Source organism: Narcine bancroftii, chromosome 4 (assembly GCF_036971445.1).
Source record: "Narcine bancroftii isolate sNarBan1 chromosome 4, sNarBan1.hap1, whole genome shotgun sequence".
NCBI lineage: Eukaryota > Metazoa > Chordata > Chondrichthyes > Torpediniformes > Narcinidae > Narcine > Narcine bancroftii.
The window spans coordinates 125,353,309-125,378,474 of NC_091472.1; the positions used below are offsets into that span (position 1 = coordinate 125,353,309).

A 25,166-nucleotide genomic window follows, 5' to 3' on the forward strand; every position below is an offset into this window, starting at 1 on the left:
AACCTCAATCTCAATTGTTGTCAAGTTAATATGGAAGATTCACATGGGACAATGAAAATAACCTTCAAAAAGCACAACCAAAAAATGAATCTTGTTGCCATTTGTAGAACCATTCTCACAATGTAATGAAGACAAATTATGTACCTGATAACATTTTAAAAGTACAGATTGGTAGTAAATACTCGCAGTTGTTTACTAGTCATGAATGATCCTGCACAAATTTCATATCACAATGAATGGTCAAAATTTAACTGGACAACTAGCTTTTTCATTTTTAAAATTAGCTGGTCAAGGAACAATAAAGACAGAGTTACCTAAAATTAGAGGTTATTCTGCCTAATAAACAATGATCATGCCTCAAATTCCAACTAACCAGCCAAAAATAGCTTTACCCCTCAAGTTCATCTCAGTATTATGCATTGATTGCAAATATGTTCAATTACTGTTCAGAAAATAATTTAATTTACTCTGTTGAAGAGCAGAGGTTAAAGTTAGACTGCAGAATGCACCGTGCCCAAGACATTACAAGTAGCTGTCATTCACGTACAGTGACCTTCAACAGATGCTGACAATAGACTAAGGGAATATTAGTATTTGAACCATAAAAATTCCCAATAGAAAACTACATAAGAGAGGCCCTCATACATATTCAGAAATATGCTACCCACATGTCTCATTATCCCTGCTGTTCATCACTAAAATTTCAAGATTCATTATGTGGTTGATTTAGTGACTAATGAGTTGGAAAATAAAACGCAGGACTCTAAACAAGAGAACACTCAGGCGGCAATGGTATTGATTTACAAACTTTCACCAATTTCAATTCCTGTTATTATTTTCAGGAAAAAAAATTTTCTTGAGGCAAGAGGTAGCCATTTATGTTCATGATTTTATAATGGAGATTTTTTGAATATTTTATTTTAAAAGAATCAAGCAAATATATACAAATAATAGAAAACATTTTCTTATCACACAAATATTATATAGAGTCCACTATTATTTCTCTTCCCCAGATATTAAATAAACCATAAAAGGCAAAGAAAAAAATAAAAAATTAAACAAGTCTTCTGTGCCACGATCTTAATTCACTATCTGTAGAGACGGCTTATATCTCGACTCATTTCTCAAAGGAGGGTGTTAAAGATCATATCTGTGCACCTATGTGCCTCAGATGCAGCTGCCACACTTCAATGAACATGTCATACTTCTTCCTTAAGTTACAAGTAATCTTCTCCAAAGAAATGCATTTCCAAATTCCATCGTGTAAATTTACTCTGGATTCCCTCGGAAACGCTACACATTTCTTGCCTACTGTTAAAGTGATCTTCACAAATTAAATTTGGTGTTTGGAAGTCTAAACTGTATTTCACCAACATAACCCAGAAGAAACAATTCTAGACCTTGTGAAAACTCCACTTGTGTAATTTTTTTTTTAAGAATGTCCCCCAGATTTACCTAGAAGGATCTCACTTTCGTACAGAGCCAGGTGGAGTGGAGAAAGGTTCTAACCTCTACACCACATCCAAAACACATCTCCAAAATTTCTGACTTTGTGTAATTTTTGCAATGATGTACAACTGATGCAGCAAATTGTACTGCACCAGCAGGTATCCAGCAAAGACAATCCCTGTCATGCTATTCAGACACGTCTTCCAACCAATTTTCATTAGCAGGAGTACCCAAGTCCGATTCCCATCTTTCACTCGACTGGTGTAATCCCAGTTTTGGGCCCTCACTCTAGAGAAGGAAATACATTCTAGAAATAAACAAATTCATTCTCTAGTCGAATTAAAATCTTCATGGTTCACTCCGGCAGAGCCATTTTTGTTTCTTAAGAAAAATGTCAATTTTAGGAAGCAAAAGAATGTTCTATTAGATAATCCAAATTTAATCCTCAATTGCTAGAATGACTTTATTTGCCACTGATCATAACAGTCCTTGATACATCTGATCCTTTTCTGGCACCAGGTATTCATGATCCTGTTGCCCAGCATCATAGGTGTTAAATTGTTCTTGGTCAAGGGCATATTCGGAGACAGCCCCACCTTCAATCCAATTATGCATTTTTTGCCATGTCTGGTATGTATGTTTTAATATGGGGTTATTTGTTTTTTTTGAAATTAATTCGGTGTTCCATTTGTATATAAACTCTCCTGCTATATTGTGCGCAAACTCCGGGAGATCCAAAATGAGTGGTGGACTAGCCTCGCCAAACGAACACAGCTCAGCGCGGACATTGGCGACTTCAGGGGTTTCTACGAGGCTCTAAAGGCTGTGTACGGCCCCTCACCCCAAGTCCAAAGCCCGCTGCGCAGCTCAGACGGCAAAGTCCTCCTCAGCGACAAGATCTCCATCCTCAACCGATGGTCAGAACACTTCCAATCTCTTTTCAGTACCAACCGCTCAGTCCAAGATTCCGCCCTGCTCCAGCTCCCTCAACAGCCCCTAAGGCTAGAGCTGGATGAGGTTCCCACCCTGGATGAGACATATAAGGCAATCGAACAACTGAAAAGTGGCAAAGCAGCAGGTATGGATGGAATCCCCCCCAGAAGTCTGGAAGGCTGGCGGCAAAACTCTGCATGCCAAACTGCATGAGTTTTTCAAGCTTTGTTGGGACCAAGGTAAACTGCCTCAGGATCTTCGTGATGCCACCATCATCACCCTGTACAAAAACAAAGGCGAGAAATCAGACTGCTCAAACTACAGGGGAATCACGTTGCTCTCCATTGCAGGCAAAATCTTCGCTAGGATTCTACTAAATAGAATAATACCTAGTGTCGCCGAGAATATTCTCCCAGAATCACAGTGCGGCTTTCGCGCAAACAGAGGAACCACTGACATGGTCTTTGCCCTCAGACAGCTCCAAGAAAAGTGCAGAGAACAAAACAAAGGACTCTACATCACCTTTGTTGACCTCACCAAAGCCTTCGACACCGTGAGCAGGAAAGGGCTTTGGCAAATACTAGAGCGCATCGGATGTCCCCCAAAGTTCCTCAACATGATTATCCAACTGCACGAAAACCAACAAGGTCGGGTCAGATACAGCAATGAGCTCTCTGAACCCTTCTCCATTAACAATGGCGTGAAGCAAGGCTGTGTTCTCGCACCAACCCTCTTTTCAATCTTCTTCAGCATGATGCTAAACCAAGCCATGAAAGACCCCAACAATGAAGACGCTGTTTACATCCGGTACCGCATGGATGGCAGTCTCTTCAATCTGAGGCGCCTGCAAGCTCACACCAAGACACAAGAGAAACTTGTCCGTGAACAACTCTTTGCAGATGATGCCGCTTTAGTTGCCCATTCAGAGCCAGCTCTTCAGCGCTTGACGTCCTGCTTTGCGGAAACTGCCAAAATGTTTGGCCTGGAAGTCAGCCTGAAGAAAACTGAGGTCCTCCATCAGCCAGCTCCCCACCATGACTACCAGCCCCCCCACATCTCCATCGGGCACACAAAACTCAAAACGGTCAACCAGTTTACCTATCTCGGCTGCACCATTTCATCAGATGCAAGGATCGACAATGAGATAGACAACAGACTCGCCAAGGCAAATAGCGCCTTTGGAAGACTACACAAAAGAGTCTGGAAAAACAACCAACTGAAAAACCTCACAAAGATAAGCGTATACAGAGCCGTTGTCATACCCACACTCCTGTTCAGCTCCGAATCATGGGTCCTCTACCGGCACCACCTACGGCTCCTAGAACGCTTCCACCAGCGTTGTCTCCGCTCCATCCTCAACATCCATTGGAGCGCTCACACCCCTAACGTCGAGGTACTCGAGATGGCAGAGGTCGACAGCATCGAGTCCACGCTGCTGAAGATCCAGCTGCGCTGGATGGGTCACGTCTCCAGAATGGAGGACCATCGCCTTCCCAAGATCGTATTATATGGCGAGCTCTCCACTGGCCACCGTGACAGAGGTGCACCAAAGAAAAGGTACAAGGACTGCCTAAAGAAATCTCTTGGTGCCTGCCACATTGACCACCGCCAGTGGGCTGATAACGCCTCAAACCGTGCATCTTGGCGCCTCACAGTTTGGCGGGCAGCAGCCTCCTTTGAAGAAGACCGCAGAACCCACCTCACTGACAAAAGGCAAAGGAGGAAAAACCCAACACCCAACCCCAACCAACCAATTTTCCCTTGCAACCGCTGCAATCGTGTCTGCCTGTCCCGCATCGGACTGGTCAGCCACAAACGAGCCTGCAGCTGACGTGGACTTTTTACCCCCTCCATAAATCTTCGTCCGCGAAGCCAAGCCAAAGATATTGTGATTATATTTCTTTTAACATAAATCAGAGCTTCCCTGAAAAATTTATTTTCTCCTTGTTACTTTCAAGGTGGCTGGTTAAAGGAGGGGGTATTCTATCCCCTTTTGTTTCAAAATCTTTTTGACTGGGTCAAACTCCTTTCTGTGACTGACGAGTGCCGCACTAATGTCGGGGAAAAAATACCCAAGCTCCCTTCCACATTGCTGGACATCACCTCTTCTTCGCTCTTTCTGCCACACCCGTAGAATTTGCTCCCTGTCCTGGTAGCGAAGCTTAACCAGGAATGAGCAGGGCCTTTGACTGGAGCCAGTCAGGGGGCAAGAGACGGGTCGACTCCCTCAATTTCTAAATGATCACTTTTATTCCCACCCAGCACCTCCAGAATCCATTTTAAATAAAACCACCAGGTCTCTTCCCCCTATGCCTTCTTTCACCCCCACCACCTTGGCAGTATTTCTTCTACTGTAATTTTCCAAATTGTCAATCTTATCCCAAATTCTTTTTTCTCCCATACATCCCACTCAATCTTTTGATACCCTCCTCCACTCTCTATCCTGTCTTCCACCATTGATGCTCAGTTAATCTATCCATTTTTTCTTATTACATTTAGCCATTCCAGTAGTTTTTTTAATAGTTCTTGGCTAGTTGGCCCCACCCCTCTATTTCCTTTTCCCTCCTTTCTAACCCCATAGTTTGTTTTCTCAGTCTCTTCTTTCTCTCATTTCTTTTCTGATATTCACTTTTATAAATGTTTTTAAAATTTTTCACACTGTGAACCATATTAATTAAAATACATACAAACATTTCCCTCTTAAATATACACAGTGGCATTTTCTCCCCTTTTTTCCTCTACATTCCCTCCCTCCTTCCCACCCGCCTCCAAAACTATTAAACGTTCAACATAAACAATACAATAAAACCATGAAACAATGTCATCACACAATGAAAATAAACAACAAAATTGTGTCATCTACTTTCACACACTGGATCAGGTTATTTTGTCTTCTCATTTTATCATTTTAGGGGGAGGAGGTCCGTGGTAAGCCCTCTCTGTTGTGTTCAAATACGGTTCCCAAATTTGTTCAAATAATGTGACTTTATTTTTTAAAATTATATGTTATTTTTTCCAATGGAATACATTTATTCATTTCTCTATACCATTGCTGTACTCTCAGGCTCTCTTCTGATTTCCAAGTTGACATTATACATTTTTTTTGCTACAGCTAAGGCTATCATAATAAATCTTTTTTGCGCTTCATCCAGTTTAAGGCCTAATTCTTTACTTTTTATATTACTTAGAAGAAAGATCTCTGGATCTTTTGGTATGTTACAGCAAAAACATCAGACGATGTTACAGCAGACGATGCCGCTTTAGTTGCCCATTCAGAGCCAGCTCTTCAGCGCTTGACGTCCTGCTTTGCGGAAACTGCCAAAATGTTTGGCCTGGAAGTCAGCCTGAAGAAAACTGAGGTCCTCCATCAGCCAGCTCCCCACCATGACTACCAGCCCCCCCACATCTCCATCGGGCACACAAAACTCAAAACGGTCAACCAGTTTACCTATCTCGGCTGCACCATTTCATCAGATGCAAGGATCGACAATGAGATAGACAACAGACTCGCCAAGGCAAATAGCGCCTTTGGAAGACTACACAAAAGAGTCTGGAAAAACAACCAACTGAAAAACCTCACAAAGATAAGCGTATACAGAGCCGTTGTCATACCCACACTCCTGTTCGGCTCCGAATCATGGGTCCTCTACCGGCACCACCTACGGCTCCTAGAACGCTTCCACCAGCGTTGACTCCGCTCCATCCTCAACATCCATTGGAGCGCTTACATCCCTAACGTTGAAGTACTCGAGATGGCAGAGGTCGACAGCATCGAGTCCACGCTGCTGAAGATCCAGCTGCGCTGGATGGGTCACGTCTCCAGAATGGAGGACCATCGCCTTCCCAAGATCGTGTTATATGGCGAGCTCTCCACTGGCCACCGTGACAGAGGTGCACCAAAGAAAAGGTACAAGGACTGCCTAAAGAAATCTCTTGGTGCCTGCAACATTGACCACCGCCAGTGGGCTGATAACGCCTCAAACCGTGCATTTTGGCGCCTCACAGTTTGGCGGACAGCAACCTCCTTTGAAGAAGACCGCAGAGCCCACCTCACTGACAAAAGGCAAAGGAGGAAAAACCCAACACCCAACCCCAACCAACCAATTTTCCCCTGCAACCGCTGCAATCGTGTCTGCCTGTCCCGCATCGGACTTGTCAGCCACAAACGAGCCTGCAGCTGACGTGGACTTTTTACCCCCTCCATAAATCTTCGTCCGCGAAGCCAAGCCAAAGAAGAAAAAAAAAACAGCAAAAACATCTATGTGATAATGTTGGGTCCCATTTATTTAACTTTTGGGGCGTGATATATAGCCTGTGTAACCAATTATATTGTATCATGTGTAACCTCGTGTTGATTATATTTTTCATAGTTTCAGAACATAACTTTTCCCATGTTTCATTTTTTATCTTTATGTTTAAATCTTTTTCCCACTTTTGTTTGGGTTTATAGCTTATTTCATCATTTTCCTTCTCTTGCAGCTTGACTCACATGTTTGTTATAAATCTTTTTATTATCGTTGTTTCTGTAATCACATATTCAAAGCTGCTTCCTTCTGGTAATCTTAGTCTGCTTCTCGATTTGTCCTTTAAGTAGGTTTTCAGTTGGTGGTATGCAAACATTGTACCATGAGTTATACCATATTTGTACTTCATTTGTTCAAATAATAATAAATTATTTCCCAAAAAACAATTTTCTATTATTTTAATTCCTTTTCTCTCCCATTCTCTAAAGGAAAGGTTATCTATTGTGAAAGGGATTAGAAGATATTGCGTCAATAATAATTTTGGTAGTTGGTAATTTGTTTTTTTTCCTTTCTACGTGAATCTTCTTCCATATGTTGAGTAAATGGTGCAGTACTGGTGAACTTCAATATTGCACCAGTTTTTCATTCCATTTATAAAGTATATGTTCTGGTACCTTCTCGCCTATTTTATCTAGCTCTATCTTGGTCCAATCTGGTTTTTCCCTTGTTTGATAAAAATCTGTTAGAGCAGCACAAGTTTGGTAGCTGCAAACCACCTTGTTTCTACCATTCTGTTAATTTATCTAGCTCTATCCTCGGTCTCCCCCCCTTTACACAAGAATTTACTTATTATTCTGTTTAGTTCATTGAAGAAATTCTCTGTTAAGGGAATTGGTAACAATTGAAATAGGTAACAATTGAAATAGGTATTGTATCCTTGAGAAGACATTCATTTTAATGCAATTTACCCTCCCTATCAATGTTAGTGGCAATTCTTTCCAATGTTCTAAGTCATCCTGTAATTTCATAATTAATGGCTGATAATTTAATTTGTATAGGTGGCCTAAATTATTATCCAATACCTAGGTATCGGATTGCTTGTGTTTGCCATTTAAATGGCGATTCTTTTTTAAACTCTGTGTAATCCGCATTATTTATTGGCATCACTTCACTTTTTTGCGTTGATCTTGTACCCCAATATTTCTCAATATCCCTTCAATTTCTTATGTAGTTCTTATATTGATATTTCTGGTTTTGTTAAGTATACTATGATGTCATCTGCAAATAAACTGATTTTTTATATTCCTTCTCCTTTATTTTTATCCCTTTTATTTTATTTTCCGTTCTTATCAGTTCTGCCAATGGTTCTATTGCTAAAGCAAACAGTGAAGGAGATAGTGGGCATCCCTGCCTAGTTGACCTACTTAATTTAAATTGGTTCGATACATATCCATTTACTATCATCTTCGCCAATGGTCCCTTATATAATGCTTTAATCCAATCAATATATTTTTCTGGTAGGTTGAACCTCTGTAATACTTTGAATAAATAATTCCATTCTACCCTGTCAAAGGCTTTCTCTGCATCTAAAGCAATTACCACTGTTGGTGTTTTATTTCCTTGCACTGCATGGATTAAATTAATGAACTTACAGACATTGTCCGTTGTTCGTCTTTTCTTAATAAATCTATTTTGATCTTGTTTTACTATTTTTGGTACACAGTCAGCCAATCTGTTTGCTAATAGTTTTGCTAATATGTTATAATCTGAATTAAGTAGATATATTGGTCTATATGATGCTGGTGTTAGTGGATCTTTCCCCGCCTTTGGTATTACTGTAATTATTACTGTTTTACATGAATCTGGCAAGTTTTGTGTTTCTTCTATATGGTTCATTACTTCCAGGAGAGGAGGAATTAATAACTCTTTAAATGTTTTATAGAATTCTATTGGGAGTTCAACCTCTCCAGGTGTTTTATTGTTTGGCAGCTTTTTTAATATATCCTGTATTTCCTCTATTTCAAATGGTTTTATTAATTTGTTTTCCTCCACTTCTTGCAATTTCGGTAATTCAATTTTAGCTAAAAACTCATCTATTTTGACTTCTTTCCCTTTGTTCTCAGTTCTGTATAATTGTTCATAGAATTCCTTAAAGTTTTCATTGATCTCTGTTGGGTTATATGTAATTTGTTTGTCCTTTTTCCTTGATGCCAATACAGTTCTTTTTAGCTTGTTCTGTTTCAAGTTGCCAGGCTAGTATTTTGTACGTTTTTTCTCCTAGCTCGTAATACTTCTGCTTTATTTTCATTATGTTCTTCTCCACCTTATACATTTGTAATGTTTTGTATTTTATTCTTTTTGTCCGCCAATTCTCTTCCTTTTGTTGTATCTTCCCTTGTTGCTAGTTATTTTTCTGTACTTTCTATTTCCCTTTCCAACTATTCTATTTCCCGATTGTAGTTCTTTTTCGTCTTAGTTACATAACTTATTATCTGTCCTCTAATGAAGGCTTTCATTGCATCCCATAATATAAATTTGTCTTTCACTGATTCCGTATTTATTTCAAAGTACATTTTAATTTGGCATTCAATAAATTCTCTAAATTCCTGTCTTTTAAGTAGCATGGAGTTTAATCTCCATCTATATGTTCTTGGTGGGGATGTCCTCCAGTTCTATTGCTAATAACAGGGGTGAATGATCAGATAGCAATCTTGCTTTATATTCCTTTTTCCTAATTCTGCCATGGATATGGGCTGACAACAGGAACAAGTCAATCCTTGAGTATGTTTTATGTCTACTCGAATAATACGAGTATTCCTTCTCCTTTGGGTGTTGCCTCCTCCATATATCCAAAAGTTTCATTTCCTGCATTGATTTAACCATAAATTTGGCCACTTTATTCTTTTTGCTAGTCTTCTGTCCAGTTTTATCCATCTTTGGGTCCAAATTAAGGTTAAAATCCCCTCCTATCAATATATTCCCCTGCATATCTCCAATCTTCAAACAAATTATCTTGCATAAACTTTTGATATTCTTCATTAGGTGCATATATAGACCAAATTCCAGAATTCTGAATAGATCTGACACTTTATCATTACATACCTCCCTGCTGGATCTATTATTTCCTCCTCTATTTTGATTGGTACATTTTTATTGATTAATGTAGCTACACCTCTGGCTTTTGAATTATATGATGCTGCCATTACGTGCCCTACCCAATTTCTCCTTAATTTATTATGTTCCACTTCAGTTAGATGAGTTTCCTGCACAAATGGTATATCTATTATTTTCTTTTATCAGTAAATTTAATAGCCTCTTCCTTTTGATTTGGTTATGTATTCCATTAATATTTATAGTCATATAGTTCAACATGGCCATCTCATACTCTGTTTACACCTCATTTCCACTTCCTCACCATCACCTTTCCCCTTTTCCCTTTTCCCCATTTTCATCTGTTTTCCCTTTTTGAACTCAATGTACGGCAACATTTCTAAAACATAAAATATTTCAACAACTCCCACATCTAAAATTCCCTTAACCACCAAGAGGTTCCCCCCCCCCCACCCCCAAGTTTCCCCTTGTCCCTTGCCGTGCAACCACAACTCCCCTCTCCATTTGGATTGTGAACCCGCTCGCAAGCATCAACTGATTTCGCAGTGACTGTTATTCTCTCCCACCCAACCCCCTCCAGAAAAGACTTTTATATTCACATTTAACGAAGCTCACCTGCTTCTTTTTTCCCCCTCCCTTACTTCCCTTTTCTTTCCCTTCTTTAGTTCTTATACATTATTTTTACATCTTTATGTTGTCAGTCGTCCTTCTTCATTTTTGTTACTTCTCTTCATCTCTTTTTCTGTCCTGCAGGCGTTCTGCAATTTCTCGTGCTTTCTCCGGATCCAAGAACAGTCTGTTTTGCTCCCCCGAGATAACTATTTTAAGCACAGCTGGGTATCTTAACATAAATTTATAGCCTTTTTTCCATAGGATCGATTTTGCTGTGTTAAACTCTTGTACTCTTCTTTAGGAGTTAAAAACTTATGTCTGGGTAAAAAAATATTTTTTGACCCTTGTATTCCAATGGTTTTTTGACTTCTCTAATTTTATTCCTTGCCCTCTCCAATATATTTTCTCTTGTCATGTATCTCAATTCTACTAAAACGGATCTTGGTTTTTGTTGTGACTGTGGTTTCGGGGCTAGTGTTCTGTATGCCCTTTCCATTTCCATTCCTTCCTGTATTTCTGTCATTCCCAGGACCTTTAGGATCCATTCTTTTATAGATTCTTTCATATTTTTGCCTTCTTCATCTTCCTTTAGGCCCACTATCTTTATATTGTTACGCCTACTATAGTTTTCCATTATATCCATCTTCTGAGCTAACAACTCTTGTGACTAACTTTTTCGTCATTGTCTTCCAATTTTCTTCTTAAGTCATTCACTTCCATTTCTACAGCCATTTCTCGTTCTTCCACATTTTCTAATCTTTTCCCTATTTCTGTCATGACCAGCTCTATCCTACTCACTTTTTCTTCTGTACTTTTCATTTTTCTTTTCATTTCACTAAATTCTAATGTCAACCATTCATTTAATGCTTTCATTTGCTATTGAAATTTTAAAAATCTATATACTGTCCATCTATTTTACCTTCTATTCTTCTTTGCAGAGCTTGGTCTTCTTCTTCTGTGTCTGCACCTGTGTTTGTGTCTTCTACTTCTCTTCCTTGTATCTGTGTCTCTTCTGACTTTCTTGTTGAGCTGCTTGCCTCAGTTTGTTGGGTGTTTTTTTTTGCATAGCTTCTTGTTGTTGGTCCTCTTCTTCTGGGCTAGTTATCTGTTGGGCTTCCTGTTGCTGTTTTTCTTTCTTATCATTCCCTTTCCTGTTGCTTTCCTCTTCTTCCATCTGAGAGCCCTGCTGTTGGGCATCTCTCAGCTGGTCGCGCTGTGTAAGTTCACTCCACAGCTGGGCCCCCCTCCCGTCGGTGTTTTCCGTTTCCCTGGTGTGCACATTGCGCACTTCTGTTTGGCTCAGAGAGCCATTTTTGCAGTCCTGTGGTCGGGAGGTCGCGACCCTGTGGGGTCGCCACTAACCTCGGGGAGCGGGCTCCTCTGTCCACAGCGGCTCCCTGCCTCTTCAACCAGGTAAGGCCTTCTCCTTTCTCTTCAGGCGTCTTTCCTTCTTTTTTCCCCCCGTTGTTTTTGCTTTTTCCTTCTTGGGTGCCATTTTCTTTCTTTTCTCCACACCTTTATCTTTTATTTGTTGTGTTTTGTGTTTCTTGACGTTTGCGTTTTCTTCACTTTATTTCTTCTTTTCTGGAGAGGGCTGGTATTCTCCTACCGGCCACTACTCCATCACATGACTCCTTTTCCTCCTCTTCTTCAGATTCTTTCTCACTGCAGCTATTTGTGACCTCCAGCCTCCTTTCTCTTCTTTGTCCAGTGCTTTCCAGATCTGATGTCTCCGATGACGCTTCAACATTGCTAGATTCAGTAAGCTCCTGCTTTTTCTCAGGGTCCTCTATCACTGTTGCCATCCCTCCTATGTTTCACGTTCCTCCCTTGATGCTCAAGTCTTTCACGGCCGCAAGCATTCCCAACCTCTCCCTCGTTACCCGTGGGGTTTTTTTTCCTGTAAGGAGGTTTTTAACCACTTTGGGGCCGGGGTATTGCCATCTTCTGCAGGTCTCTCGACAGTTGCCTGACATACTTCATGTTCTTCCTGAACCTCTTTCTTTCAGACAAATTTTTCTTCTCCTTTTCGGACCCAATGTCTTTTTCTACTGCCCCCTCAGTCAACGGCTGTATGGGTCGCGTGGGTCCATTATCTTCACCCACCGCCGTCCCTGTCAACAGCTGCATGGTTTCAACGACTTTCTAACTCTCTGATCGTTTTTTTGGGTCAGTCCCTACTGGGCTGTCCTCGTTCATCTTTTCAGTTAGGCATTTTTTTTTTTTTTTTTTTTACAACAGGGGGTTCTTTGTTCTCATGCTAAATCTACCCCTGGCCCCTGGGCAGGTCTGAGGTTGACCCCTTTTTCATTATTTGGACTTTTTGTTTTAACACTTTTCCTTCCCTATTCTAATAACTATCTATCTTTTCTTTTTTTTAAAAAAAACTCTGAAGTAACCCTACTGCTTCACAGCCACCATTTTGGAACCCTGATGGAGATTCTTTGGAGGTATAACTGAGATATTGAATTTGAGGTTGCATTTCGAATGACTGCCCAACAACTGAACGTCAGACAAGATTACCATTCCCAAGAGTTGTCCAGTGCCTGGTAGAAGCATGGGCACTTAGAGATCCAAAGTGGACAGCATCAGCACAGATGTGATGTGCTCCGCTTGAACAAAGGGAACCTCATGATGGCACCCAAATCTTTGCATTCTCTGGATGAAATCTGCTCAAGAAGAAACAAAGCCGTGGGTGAGAGCAAAACTAAAGGGGAATATAACTACATAGATTAAACAGATTACCTTTTTAGCCACATAAGTGCCAGTGTAGCTCCAACTTCTGGCCACTCTGTGCCATATTGCTCCTTTTCTCCTTCAAGAATCAGTTGCAATGTTTTGAATTTTATGGGGTTTGTCTCGTACACATTCTTAATTTTCTATTTGAAAAAAAAAGTTTGAACCAAAATGAAAGAATCAAAATTCAAATTCTTTTAAAAGACAAATTCTTCTGAAGTGAAATTTATTGGCTAAGTGATTGCTGTTGGAAATCATGTGATTAGTAATCCACATCTCAACTGAACTACATTATTGTACTGTTTGGTTGATATGCTCACAGCCAGTACCTAACATGCCACCTTCATCAGACTCTCTCAATTTTTCCTGCCATACCTCCAAGATACAGGATTATTCACCAGTTTTCAAAATAATTTCTTTTTTGTTTCAGGACTTGCCAAAGATTGTTCCAAACTTCAATTTGAAAATGTTAGCAACTGAAAGTGAGAGAATTAAACCCACTAAATAAATCTGTGGATAAGAATATCTGAAAGGAATTCATAAACTCCTTTTCATGGGTATGGAATGTCCCATACAAGTTAAAGAATTTGTCATGTAATGACTATTACATAGACATAAGCATCAGTTAATCTGCATGCAGCATAGCTTATTGAGAGCAATCACGTGGATAAAGTTGATCAGTCTTTGGCAGTGGCTAAATTTAACAAAGAAATTCACAGCCTTGCAGGGATTTTTTTTAAAAAATATTCATGTGATGTGGCTTGGTTTGAAAGATCATCATCCAATTTTGCTCCAGACTTAGCAAGGGACAAAGTCATCAGCCTAGACTACCTGATCAATTCCTGAAGCAACACATATATCCATAACCTTGTGAACCAGTGGTGGAAACAGATTTAGATTTGAGTAGCAGAGATCAGACCATTTACTTCATTTGGAACTTGTTGTCTTCATGAGGGAAATGATAGTGTGTGGACACCTGCTCATCATCTACATTCTACTATCTGCATACAATAAGGAAACTAGGTTGGAGCAAATATTCAGTCAGCTATTTAATGTGGATGTGACAAATGAATAAAACGGATCACAACTAGTTGCCACACCTTACTTATACAATATTAAATGATCTCACTTTATGATGGAAACATTTCAAATTACAAACTGAGTAATCATAAAGAGCTCATCCTTGAGCAAATGCTTCCGTGACAAATTCTTGTCCACACAGTTTATTTTGCCAAATTAGGATTATAGTCTTGTCATTAATTTAATCTATTTTACTTAACAGTTCAGCCTTTTTTTGATTTTGACTGATTTCCCCGGTAAAAGCCACTATTTCACCAACAAGGTAAATTTGAATATCATAGTAGAATTTCACATGTGAACCAACAGCAATGGTTGCTAAATAGTGATTACAACACTCACAGACAGAAGCTATTAAATGAGATTAATTGTCTGTGCCCTGGTCCTACAACATCCTCCATTAACTCCCACCCACCTTTCACCCTTTCCCAAAATAATAAAAACAAAAAGCATTATTATCCCCAGAGCAAAGGAGGCTGAGGGGTGATCTTGAGAAGGCAAAAAAAAACCATGAGGGGCACAGATAAGGTAGATGGTCATCCTTCACCCCCCTCAACCCCCACCAAGTAGAAGAGTTTAAAACTAGTGCATAGGTTTAAGAGGGGAAAGATCTCAAAAGAGACCCATAGGACAAGTTCCCCTCCTCCTCCCCAATACAGAGAGAGTGGTGGATATATGGAAGGAGCTGCCAGAGGAAGTAATAGAGATTAGTACAATTACATTGTTTGAAAGATATTTGAACAGGTTCGTATAGGAAAAGTTAAGGATATATGCCAAATGGGAATAGCTCAGGAAGATACCTTGGTTGACATGGACAAGTTGGGTCAAAGGGTCTTTTCCACTCTGTACAACACTAAGAGCAATTACTTACTGTGATGTTGCCTGTCACATCTGCTTTGATCAGTAAAAGCAGTTTTGATCCAAGGCAATCTAAAAATAAAAAGTTTAATAAAGATATTGACTATCAGATACTAAATTTTAAAATAGACATGTCTGTTCCTCAATATCAGGCAGTAAATGTGAATGGCAAGTTTGTCTCCACAAATACAAGCAGATTTGTGCATTTATAACAAAGAAAAAAGTTTTCTTTGTTTCTTGTAGTTTAAACATTTTAAAATAAATTTTAATATTTATAGCATGTGATTCAGCTTTTACATCAATAATTAAGTTGAGTTCTAAATACATATGCACATTGTCCTCAATTTTTAAAAGATTAAATGGCATGAAACTTTTAACGGTAGGACACTCAATTCAAATGGTCTGTAAAATCTTGAAGTCCACACAAAACTCCTTTCACGCTTAACTAGTCAGCTTTCTCCACACTGAAGATATTTTTATGATGTACACAAAGAGTCCCCCTGCAGAGCTCCCTCCTCAACCATGAGTTTGTTGTCGGTGGTCCACTGCAAGCGAACCAAGTAGTCTATTGCACAAAAAAAGGTTGAGAACTACTGTTCTAGATCATTACAATAGATTTGTAATACATCTACCAGGTATGAATGCCAGAATGGTTGCTTATAGTAATATATACCAATGATCAAAGACTATCTTCCCTGTATTCACATTTTCTTTGGCTTGGCTTCGCAGACGAAGATTTATGGAGGGGTAATGTCCACGTCAGCTGCAGGCTCGTTTGTGGCTGACAAGTCCGATGCGGGACAGGCAGACACGGTTGCAGCGGTTGCAGGGGAAAATTGGTTGGTTGGGGTTGGGTGTTGGGTTTTTCCTCCTTTGTCTTTTGTCAGTGAGGTGGGCTCTGTGGTCTTCTTCAAAGGAGGTTGCTGCCCGTCGAACTGCGAGGTGCCAAGATGCACGGTTTGAGGCGATATAGAGTATAACCAAACACATAAATCCTGAAAATATTTTCTGAAGTTTTGCAATTGGAAGCAGGGATGATTAATTGTATGATTATAAGTTAATCTATTTGTATTTTTCTTTCCCCCCTCCTCCGAGCCTTCTGGGATAGGATTCCACCTTTGATAAGTCTCTCAGAACCTTGCTGAACATTTGCTGTTAAACAGAATCATTAATCAAATTGATAAAATACTTTCAGATTGAAGATCTTTCTGTTTGTTTTGCATAATTGCCAGGCAGCTAGTTACCACCTCCTGCTCCAGGGATCTTGATGTCAATTTTCTTAATCAGCTGTCATTTGAACAGGAACCAAATCAGTATCAAAACATGGAAAACTATCAAGTTTCACGATGCAGATTCAGCATTAACACTCATCAATGGATTAGCAGCAAACTTCACAAGAACATACTTGTGCTACAAGCTTATGTATGAATGTTGTTTACAAGGATGTTCAAAGAAAATCCCAATTAAAAACAACTTTTAAATGTTGTTAAGGTTACTAATTGCATTAGCAATAAAAATTAAACATGGAATAAAAATGAGCACACAAATGAAAATCATCAATAATGGAGACTAATTATATCCTAACCCATGATATGGTTCAATTACCAGAACTGAATAATTTATTTTCTAGAGATAGTACAAAACTGTTAATAAGCTCATACATTCAGAGGCACCATTAAGAAGGAATGCAGAACTTAGCATGAAAAACAACTATATCCAAGGGTAAAATACTGCATATTTTAAAAAATTACAGAAATTCAAAAGCAAAAAGCAAGAAACACGCACCAGGTCAGGCAGCATTTGTGGAAACTGAAACTTATCAGATTGAAGATTCTATCAGAAGTGGGAGAGAGACAGTTTTAAATTGCAGAGAAGGTGGGCAAGGAGGAAAAGTCAAAAGGAAATATCTAAAACTGAGTGAAACACAAAAGTCTGCAGATGCTGTGATTATAGCAAAAACACAGAAATGCTGGAGGAACTCAGCTGGTATCACAGCATCCATAGGAAGATGCGATATATTACCGTCATTTCGGGCCTGACCCTTCCTCAAGGTAGAAGCAAAGAGCAGGCAGACATCCAAATTAAAGACAGAGAGAATGGGAGGGAGAGGAGTCCAGACCAACAGACAAAAGGTGTTAATTGGATTTGATAAAAGAAAAAAGTGAGTATTGATTTTGGCTCTGTGAAAGGAGACGGAGGGTAAAGGGAAGAAAGAGACAGATCTGAAAGAAAAGAAAGAAGGAAGATTTTTGGGGGGGGGGGGGTTTGAAACAGAAAATGTTAATGTCATCTGGTTGGAGGATGCCCAGATGGAAGATGAAGTGTCATTCCTCCAATTTACAGGTGGTCTCAGTCTGGCAGTTCATGAGACCATAAACAGACAAGTCAGCAAGGGAATGAAACGGGGAATTAAATGCATGACCATTGGGAGAACCATGCAATTGCAGTGGAGAGCCAAGATGCTCAATGAAGCTGCAACAGATAAAGTCCATTGTTGTCATGGCAATAAATTATAGTGGTCCTCTGGTTCAATGTGAAGTTAGAGCCTGACAATACATGTATTGCAAATGGAACCATAGGACATATCCAGCAGGTTGACCTATGCTCTCAGAGGGAGCCAAAAAAAATGGAAGCACTCAGCATGTGAGGCAGCATTCATGGAGATAATGGGATAGTCAACATTTTGGGTGGAGACCCTGATCAGAACTAGATTGATGGGGCTTGGTGAGGGGTGAGGCAGGGCTAGCAGGTGATAGGTGGATTCAAATGAGGGAGATGACAGGCAGATGGGGAAGGGGTAGAGTCAGGGAAGGAAAAAGGCAGATGGAACCAGGTTTTACCTTTGGTGGATGTGGGGAATGGAGGGGAATGTGAAGATTAGAGACAGATTGAAAGGTGATAAGTGGCACTTGCTATAGCCAATTTAGACTCAATAAGGGATTAAGAGAATAGACTGGAAATGTTAAGAACAAGAATTGAAAAGCATAAAACCAATGCAACATAGGCTAATGGTTTTAATTTGCATGGATGAATATAGCACAAAATGCAGATCCAAAACTAACTTGCTAGTGTTGGGGATATAGATGATTTGTTATGGAATTAAAGTCATTCCATAACACATCAGATGCAATATTGCTGGCTTTCCATTCAGCTCTGGATCTCATCAAAAACAGCAATTTGCACATATGGTTGCTCTTTATAGACTACAACTCTATCTTCAATTCAATTATTCCCTCAGTGCTGGTCAAGAAGTTACAAACTCTGGGTCTCTGTACCCCACTCTGCAACTTGAACCTTGACTTTATAATCGAAAGACCAGTCAGTAGGAGTTTAAAACATCTCCTCCTCACAGGCACACCCCAAGGATGCTTGCTTAGCCCACCGCTCTACTTGTTATACACCCATATACAATGCCAATGCCATCACAGTTGTTGGCAGAATCACAAATCAGCAATGAGGAAGCGTACAGGAGGGAGCTAGATTAGCTCGTTGAATGGTGTAATGACAACAATTTTGTACTCAACATCAGCAAAACCAAGGAGATGATTGTGGACTTCAGGAGGAAGTCATGGGAACACAACCCAGTCCTTATTGAGGGCTCAGTAGTGGAGAGGGCCAAGAACTTCAAACTCCAGCAGCTCTACTTAGTGAGGTGTCTGAGGAGATTTGGTACGTCACCAAAGACTCTCGAACTTCTACAGATGTAGCGTGGAGAGCATTCTGGCTGGTTGCATCACTGCCTGGTACGGAGGCACCAAGTCTCAAGACAAGAATAAACTCCAGAAGGATGTTAACTTGGCCTGCGAAATCACAGGCACCACATTTCACTCCATCAATATCATCTACACGAGTTGGGTGTTTTTAAAAAAAGCAGCCTCTATCCTCAAAGACCCCCACCACCCAGGCCACGCCCTCTTCACTCTGCTACCATCGGGGAAAAGGTTCATGAGCTTAAAGACAAGCACTCAGTGGCACAAGGTCAACTTCTTCCCCGCTACCAGCAGATTCCTGAATAATCACTGAACCAAAGACACTGCCTTACTTTGTGTGCTCTATTATTTTTATTATTTTCTTTTATTTTTATAGTAATGTTGTAAGATGGATACAATATGAACGTTTACACTATGATACTGTTGCAAAACACTGAATTTCATGACTTGTTAATGACAATAAATCCTGATTCTGATTCATACCACATCATATGCTGGAATGAGAATTCAGACCCTTCACCCACATTTAAATCAAGATAGGGTAAAGACAGACAGATTTCATTAAGAAACAGGAACAATAGATCTGCATGACTTTTGAAAAATTAAACTTCCTCATTCAGGCACAAGTAGAAAGTAAACTCTGCACTGCTCTCAATGTTAATAGGCAATGTACAAATTTTATCAACAGGTTCAGATCACAAAAGGGAAATGCAGCATTCTAATCCAATGAACCACTTTGCCTGCAAACAATCTGTAAATCTTGCAATAATTTTACTCCAAGTTGAAGCAATTAACAACTAAAATTTCTGAATGTACAACAGTAACATTCTATTTCAACCCTGGAAAGTCTGCAACCAAAATGCCAGCACCTCTGATCAGTAGTGGCCATGAGGGGTTGCAGACTCCGGAAAAGCAGAGGACTCAGTGAAAAGGGAATAACCCCACCCCCCCACCATCCTGTTTGAGAAGGAGAAGCAGAGATGATGGTTGAAGAAACACACAGGTGGCAGGCTGTTGGTGACTTGAGGCGAAGAACCCCTGCAGGGCGTGGGCTGCTAGTGACTGTGGTCGAGGGATCACACCGGGTTGCAGACTGGCTCAAGAACTGGCTCAAGGGGGGTACCAGGTATAGAACTGGGATGCGAGAGGGTGCTGAAGGCTTCCCGGTTGGGTCGGAGGTTCGGATCTGGAGCTCAGGCTGCTGATGGTTTGGACTGGATCTTCTGTGGCTGTGGAAGTGTGCTGGAGGCAAATCCACAGACACTCGGTGACTTTGAGGAGACTCTCTTTTGCTTCCCTTTTTCTGACTGTGAGGCGTTTCAGGACATTTCTGCCAAGGCAAATCTGTCTGCCTTACAGCAGAGGAAAATAAATTCCATGTAATATTGCACTGTCTTTATTACATGGAATCTCAAATCTTGAGGTTCAATGGCTAATCTACCCCTGGTAGATCAGCCAGACAGTGAAAACATTGTGCAATGTGCTCAATTGCAAGTTATACAATGGACATGTTATTTAGCCCAATCACAGGTCCGATTCCATCAGTGGCTCACCTTAGCCAAGAAATGGGTAAAATGTAACAAGGTTCAAAAAAATCCATGGTTAAAAAAAACTAAATGCTTGTCCAAGCGTATGATATCAACATCAATGCAAAATTCTATCAGATTCTGAATTTATTGTCATGAGCGTGTCACCAATACAATGTTTTGTAGTAGCACTACTGGTGCAAATATTGCTTTCAATTTTTTTTTAAGAATAAATTAGTGTGAGAAGTTGAGAGCATCTAAAGTTTATTTTCTATTCAGAAATCTGATAGCAGAGTGAAAGGTGGTTCTGTACTGTTGGCTGTTCATCTTCAGGTTTCTATACCTCCTTGATGATAATAGTGTGAAGGGGGCATGGGTAGTGACAACATGGAGGTCCCAAGGACAGATCTTCAGAGACATTGAAGTTTTTTTTGAATATTTTATTTTTGATTTTCCAAGACTCACAAATCCAAAATAACAGTTCAACCTTCTCAACAATGATATATTACATTACATTCAGAGTCCATTACACTACCACCCCCCACCCACCCCCCTCCCTTCCCTCCTATACCTGAATACCACAAGGAAAAGATTATGTAATTTAAACAAACAAAAAGAGCCAAATATCTATAGTCACCAACCCTTAAAGGAACCAAATATAAACCCAAAGTAACAAAGTAAAATGAAAAAGATACGAAACAAGAGCACATCAACTGCGCCACGACCCACTTCATTTATCTCTATCAATCTACTATTAGTGCAGATTTTTAACCTATGAATGTGTCATATTTCCTCTTCAAATTGTACATAATTTTCTGCAGGTGAATACAACTCTTAATTCCCAGATTTCATCATGTAATATTTAGTTGGGAGTCAGACTTCCATGTGACCACTATACAATTCCTGGCTACCATCAAGGCGACCTTCACAAACAACTCTTTCTGAGAAGGAAAATTACCTCCTTTTTTATTTTAAATGAAGCAGTTATTTCAGTGATCTTAAAAAGGACAAAAACTCAGAGGAATTATGCATCTTACAGACAAATCTCCTTACTAAATGTGGATGTAAAAATTTTTATCTAAAGTGTTAGCCTATCAATCAGAGATGGTCTAACCAGGTATAATAAACTTGGGTCAAACAGGTTTCACTGAAAACAGACATTCTTATAATATTCATAGATTACTGAATATCATGTATACACCTTCTACTCACAACAATGAATGTATTTTGGAAGTGGGGATGCAGGGAGAGTAGGAGGAGGCAGAACCCGAGAGCTCCTGCGCTTTTTAAGAAAAATTAGGGTTAAAAACCTAAACGAAGTATTAGGGCTTTGAAAAGTATTTGTAGTAAAAAATGACCAAAAAGGGCAAGCTGCTGAGAAAGAATACGAAAAAGCTTTTCCTGAAGCAAGAGACAAAGCAAGGTATGCCTCGTGGTGGGAAAAATGATGGAGCCGTCCCGGGGCCCGAAGTGGAAGCTGCAATTTCAAACATGGAACTTAAGAGACGGGAAGAGCAGTATTCAGATGGAAATAGCTGACAAGTGCCTGAAGAAAAATCCCCTGAAGACCTTGGGGATGGGGAAAGGATCGGGCCCCCCCACCAACCTCAACGGGACCGACAGATCAGGCATGCTCGTGGGGAGTGCGAGGCCCACGAAGAGGTCAGTATCGGCAACAGTCGAGGGGCAGCAGTGCTGAACTCTGTAGACATCGGAGTGGGACGACAGAAGGGGAACTGGCAGGAAATCGGCGTCGGTGGCGATAACGGGGTCAAGCGTGCTACTCACCTCTGCTCCAGTAGCGGGTCCAAGATTAAGTGCAGCAGGCATCGGTGCCGACAACGGGAATGACTCCAATGCTCATTCCTGCCTCAGTAGCGGGTCCAGGATTAAGTTCCAGGGAGCTGGTGGAATCCTAACAGCAACCAGCATTGAAACAAACAGACCAGCTGACAGGTGCAGCGCTGCTTTAGAAGAGATCTCTAATACCAGCAGCTGCAGCAGCAAGGGGTCCAGAAATCTACAAGAGCAAGATTTCAGCGATGAAGACAGGTCCTGTGGTGCGGGGAGACCCAGAAAGAGAACTCTGCTAAAGAAAAGCAAGCGGGGGGTGGGGGGGGGGGGGGTCAGAGCCCTCCCTCCAAGATGTTATAGACAAGATGGGGCAAATGGAAAGCAGGCTCTTTAGAGCTATAGATTAAAGAGCCCAAGCCATGGGGGGGGGGGGGGGGGTGGGGGGGGGGGGGGGAGCTAGACAGGGTCCAGAGCACCCTATCTGGGCTAATGGGTAGGGGGGGGGGGGCTGAGGTGGAGGAAGGGGTGAGCCAGAATGAGGAGACTATATACAGTATAAATAAGGTAGAAATTATTAAATTATTAAAGGAAAGTGAAAATGTAAAATTTTAGCAGAAGAAATAACATTAAAATAGTGGGGTTAAAAGAAGGGGTGGAAGGGCAAAATCCAACACATTTCTTCCAAACTTGGATCTCTAAGTTGCTGGGTAGGGAAGTGCTGGGAGAAAGGGTCGAGGTGGAAACGGCACACAGATGTATTTTATCCTAGATACTGAAAAAGCATTCGACAGATTAGAATGAGAATATTTATTTGCCACCCAAGTAAAATTTAATTTTGGCTCAGCTTTTATACATTTGGATACAAATTTTATATACAAATCCAATGGCCTCGATTCGTTCCAATTCCCAGCAATCCAAGCTTTTTAAACTACATCAAGGCATAAGACAAGGCTCTGTCCTCTGAGCCCATTGGTTTTTGACTTAGCAATAGAACCACTTGTTATTGCTTTGCGTGAAAATCCTGATTTTACTAGTTTGTTTATAGGAACTACTGAACATAGGTTATCTCTTTATGCGGATGACCTTCCATTGTTCATTTCCAACCCTGAGTTTTTCCATACTGAATAAACTGTCATTACTTTGTTTTAGCATAAACAACTTTAATATGTAGGCATTATTACAAGTAAGAATTTTAAAATACTTTTAAAGAAAACTTTGCACTTCTCGTAAACCAAACCAATTCTTACAGGATGGCCACCATTCTCATTAACTATGATTCTGGTTGTATTAATTCAGTTAAAATGAATATTCCACTAAACTTTTTAAACCTCTTTCAATCACTGCTGATATTTATTCCCAAGTCCTTTTTTGACAATTTTGAATCAATTAGTATGTCATATGGCAATACAAGAAATCTATATTGAATAAAAGGTATCTTCAGAACACGAGAATGATGGGGGATTCACCCTACCCAATTTCCATTTTTACTACTGGGCAATAAAAATGTTACTTTTGTTGCATCATGAAAAGACAGATGAATATCCTAATTGGATTGATATGGAGTTAAAATCCCTCAGAAGTCTCCCCCTATGGGCTGTATTGGGGGTCATCTTTACCCATCTCTATTCAAAAATTGACAAAGAACTTTATATCTGACATAGATTGAAAATCTGGAATCAAGTCAGAAAATTTTTTAGACATGGGATTTATAGTTACAACTCTTATTATGTCTAATTATTTATTTCAAACAGCTATTTAGATGCCAGTTTTCAAGAATGGAATTTTTAGATATTAATTGTTTTAAAGATTTTTTTAAAAATACAACAACATTTTATTTCCCTTCAAACAATTGGGGATCCTTAACCTATCAAATAGACATTATTTCAGATACTATCAAATTCGACATTTTCTTCACTCTAAACTTTTAGTAATTCCTACTCTTCCTGACCCAAATTTTAATCAATGAACTCTTCGAGTTACAATTTACTCATAAAGGCATGATATCTGCTTTATACTATAAACTATTGAATATGAAAGCAATTCTTTAAGTGGAATTAAAAGTGAACGGGAGAATTATCTGAAATATTTCTTTCTCAGAAGAAAAATGGACTTCAATTTTGGGCCTGATTTACAATTCATCATTGTGCACTGGGCATAGTCTTATTCAATTCAAAGTGCTGTATCATGTACATTTCTCCAAAGTCAAACTTGCTCAAATTTATTCTTATATTAGTTCACTTAGTGACAAATGCTAAATATTCAAAGCCTGTTACACATATTTTGGACTTTCCTAATTTGCAAAAATAATGGACCAAAATGTTTAGAACTTTTTCAACCATATTTAGTATCACTTTCAATCCAGGTCCAGTAATTGCACTATTTGGTTTTTCAAAAGAAATATACAATTTTATCTTCAATCAAAGACAGTTATAGCATTCTCCATTTTATTAAAAAGAGAAATTCTGTTAAAATGGAAAGATGAACTCCCACCTACACATAATCAATGGCTATTAAATATTATGTCCTTTTTAAATCTGGAGAAAATTAAGCACAAGGTCATGAAAATCAAGATTTATTTTGATAAGACTTGGGGCCCATTTCCAGCTCACTTCCATAATTTGACTAATCAGGTGTGATGATGAACGGCACTGGGCCTGGTCGTTTGGATTCAACACTACAAACAATATGAATTTTAATCTTGATTCCTATGAGCTTGAATTTTTTTCTTTTCATTTTTTTCTTACTTATTTCTTGTAATATTGTATGTATTACCATTTATTGGCTTTAGAATTTAGTATTGCTACTGTACCATATGTTATTTGTAAATCTGCAAAGGTTTCATTGCAAATAATTTATTGTTTTTCTGTTTATTTTTCTGATAAAACTCAATAAAAATCATTTTAAAAAGATCTTAACTGAAGATACTAGAAGGTTTTATTCAACAAATCATACTTATTGCTCAGCTATTCAAATGAAAAGAGTTGCCCTCATTCATAGCAATCCTCATAGGTATTAATCTGTTCCGGGACAAGGGCATTTTAGGAGACATCCCCACTTTGGCCTGATACATTGATTTAATTTTTTTCATGTCTGAATTATGTTTTAATTATGGTTAT

The 25,166-nt window shown here is 39.6% G+C and overlaps 1 protein-coding gene across 1 annotated transcript in view; it reads right to left on the bottom strand.

Moving 5' to 3' along the window:
* Window positions 1-25,166, bottom strand: part of gltpa (glycolipid transfer protein a) — a 75,839-nt gene that overhangs the window by 13,666 nt on the left and 37,007 nt on the right. The window contains exons 2-3 of the mRNA XM_069932735.1: window positions 15,034-15,092; window positions 13,095-13,228 (exon numbers count right to left, since the gene is read on the bottom strand). Of these exons, the coding sequence (XP_069788836.1) occupies window positions 13,095-13,228; window positions 15,034-15,092 (193 nt within the window). The remainder of the gene's footprint in view (window positions 1-13,094; window positions 13,229-15,033; window positions 15,093-25,166) is intronic.